Genomic DNA, 2,708 nt, shown 5'->3' with positions numbered 1-2,708 from the left:
CTCCTTTCCAGTTTCTCAATAAATTACTCCACTTGTTACTCTATAAATTTTTCAGAATCTGCATTATATCTCAACAAATTACGTTCTATAAATTTTTTATTCCTCTCTACAAATTTCACAAAATTATTATATCGACTCTTAGTGATTCGATTGCAAAAAAAGAAACGCATGTATATTTTAAATATGTTATATTTTTAATTTTTAATTTTTTTTATATATATAGTAGATTGAGAACAAATTATTTATTATTCTAATTTTTTTTATCAGAGAAATGGTCGTTCCTGCATATGCTAATATTCATTGAGATGGTAATATTATAAATAGTTATAATAGTTACGATTATGATGGAGGTTTTTCAAAGATTATACCAATGGGTAAACAGATAAGTTTTAATCAATTGGTTCGTAAAATTGCTTGTGCAATTGGATTATCAGAGAATAATGAATTTATAGAGACAATTAGTTTTATAAAGCCTACAATTGTGGATGAATCCTTAAAATTTGAATGTATGGAGATATGGGGTAAAGATGATGTATCTAGTATGTTTAATTACTTGTATCAAATTGGTGGTATACCTGGTATAGAAATATATGTTAAGATACTTTGTTGTGTTGATACTACAAATGAGGATGCTGATATTGGTCCATCTGGAACTGCTGTGGAATCAAATGATGAACCATGTGAAGAGCAAAATGTAGTTGATGATTATGGTTTATCTGATAGTATTGCAGGGCCGTCAATTAATTTATCTGATATAGTAGAGAATGAGAACGAGGATGAGGATAAGGATGAGGACGAGGATGAGGATGACGATGATTCATGGATGTCTACTGAGGATGATGAGGATGATAATGGGCAGGAGGATATTGGGAGTGAGTCTCAATATTACAACACACAATTTTCTAATCCTATTGTGCCTGTTGTTCATCCTCCCCCATACGCAGAAATAGACTTCGATTTGCTGAGGGTGGATCCTTATGATAAGCCAGGAGGTCGTTCCTTTTGGGATTCTTCTAAGGAGTTTTCAGTTGGGATGATATTTTCTTCGAGAGATGCAGTGGCTGCGGCTGCAAAAGAATATCATCTAAGACATCATCATCAATTTTTTTATCATGAAACAAGAGAGAATACGTATTCTATAAAGTGTAAAGACAGAGACAGTGGGTGTGCATGGAGGCTTCGAGCATCCAAGAAAGAAGGCACGGATATATGGAAGATTACGAGATACAGTGGACCGCACACATGTACAAATCCTCAGTTGACAAAGAACTATAGCCAATTGGATGAAAATTTCATTTGTTCGTTCATCTTTGCATTAATTGAACAGCAGCCCGATATAAAAATTGCTGCACTACAAGCTGAAGTGCGGGATAAATTTGGGTATGAGCCGTCTTATTAGAAGATATGGAAAGCTAAGCAGAAGGCAATTGCAAGGCTTTATGGGGGTTGGGATGAATCATATAGTCGTTTGCTTAGATTCATGACTGCTCTTCATCATTTTAACCCAGAAACAGTATACATGATTGAAGATAATCCACATTGGATAAATGAGATATTAAATCCGATGTGTCGTGTATTTGACCGTATGTTTTGAGCTTTTAAGCAATCGATTGAGGGATTTAAACATTGCCGACCTGTAATCTCAATCGATGGGACATTCCTATATGGAAAATACACCGGGTGTATACTGTGTGCAACCGCACTCGATGGAAATAATCAACTATTTCCATTAGCTTTTGCCATTGTTGATAAAGAGGACGATGACAATTGGTCGTGGTTTTTGGATTGTTTGAGAATTTTTGTGACCAATCGAGAAGATTTGTGTGTAATTTCATATTGCCATGCTGGAATTTTTAAGGCGATGCAGAAAGATTGGTGGCAACCTCCAGCTGGTCATCACCGTTACTGCATAAGACATGTTTTGAGTAATTACAACAAAACATTCAAAAATGCAGCAATAAAGAAAGCGTTGCGCAAGGCAGATATGTGTGATTATTTAATACGAATTTTACTTTATTTTTATTATTTAATGTCATTTTTGAGTTATGTTAATTTTACCTTGAGTCACTTGTCATTTATATCAGCAAATGAAGAGAAAGTTTTACGAGGCAATGAACAATATTCGAGAGGTGCACCCTGAATCATATGATTGGGCGGTAAAGATAAATTTAGAGAAATGGACGAGATCACACGATGGTGGACAGAGGTATGGCGTGATGACAACAAACATGGCTGAATCCCTTAATGGCATGATGAAAGGATTTAAGGCGTTGCCTATAACGGCAATGGTTGAAAAAATATTTTTCCAGTGTGTTCATTATTTTGATATGCGGAGGATAACTTTTTTGGATCAACAAAGGAAGGGCTATGTTTTCAGTCAGTTTTGCAGTGAAACTCTACGTGCAAATGCAATTAAAGCGAATGGACATAGAGTTAGACGGTTCAACAGTTAGACCATGGTTTGCGAAATAATTACTGCAAATGGTAGGCAAAAACAAGTGGTCAAACTCATGGATCAAACATGCACATGTGGCAAATTTCAAGAGATAAGGATACCACGTTCACATGCAATTGCTGCATGCATGTCACATTCAATTGACTACGACCAATTTGTATCTGAGTATTATAAATTGGATCGTACCATCCAATGTTATGTGTACACATTCCATCCTCTTGGACATCCTGACTATTGGCCTCCAGCAGATGGA

General features: G+C 35.6%; 1 protein-coding gene across 1 annotated transcript; it reads left to right on the top strand.

Annotated features, from left to right (window-relative positions):
* The first annotated feature begins 370 nt into the window (after positions 1-370).
* LOC110608236 lies at positions 371-1,399 on the top strand. The gene has a single exon (XM_021747444.1). It carries the CDS (start codon positions 371-373, stop codon positions 1,397-1,399), a length of 1,029 nt encoding a protein of 342 aa, XP_021603136.1.
* Positions 1,400-2,708: the final 1,309 nt, after the last annotated feature.

The sequence above is a fragment of the Manihot esculenta genome, chromosome 7 (genome assembly GCF_001659605.2).
Source record: "Manihot esculenta cultivar AM560-2 chromosome 7, M.esculenta_v8, whole genome shotgun sequence".
NCBI lineage: Eukaryota > Viridiplantae > Streptophyta > Magnoliopsida > Malpighiales > Euphorbiaceae > Manihot > Manihot esculenta.
This window is presented reverse-complemented; position numbering and strand designations above follow the sequence as displayed.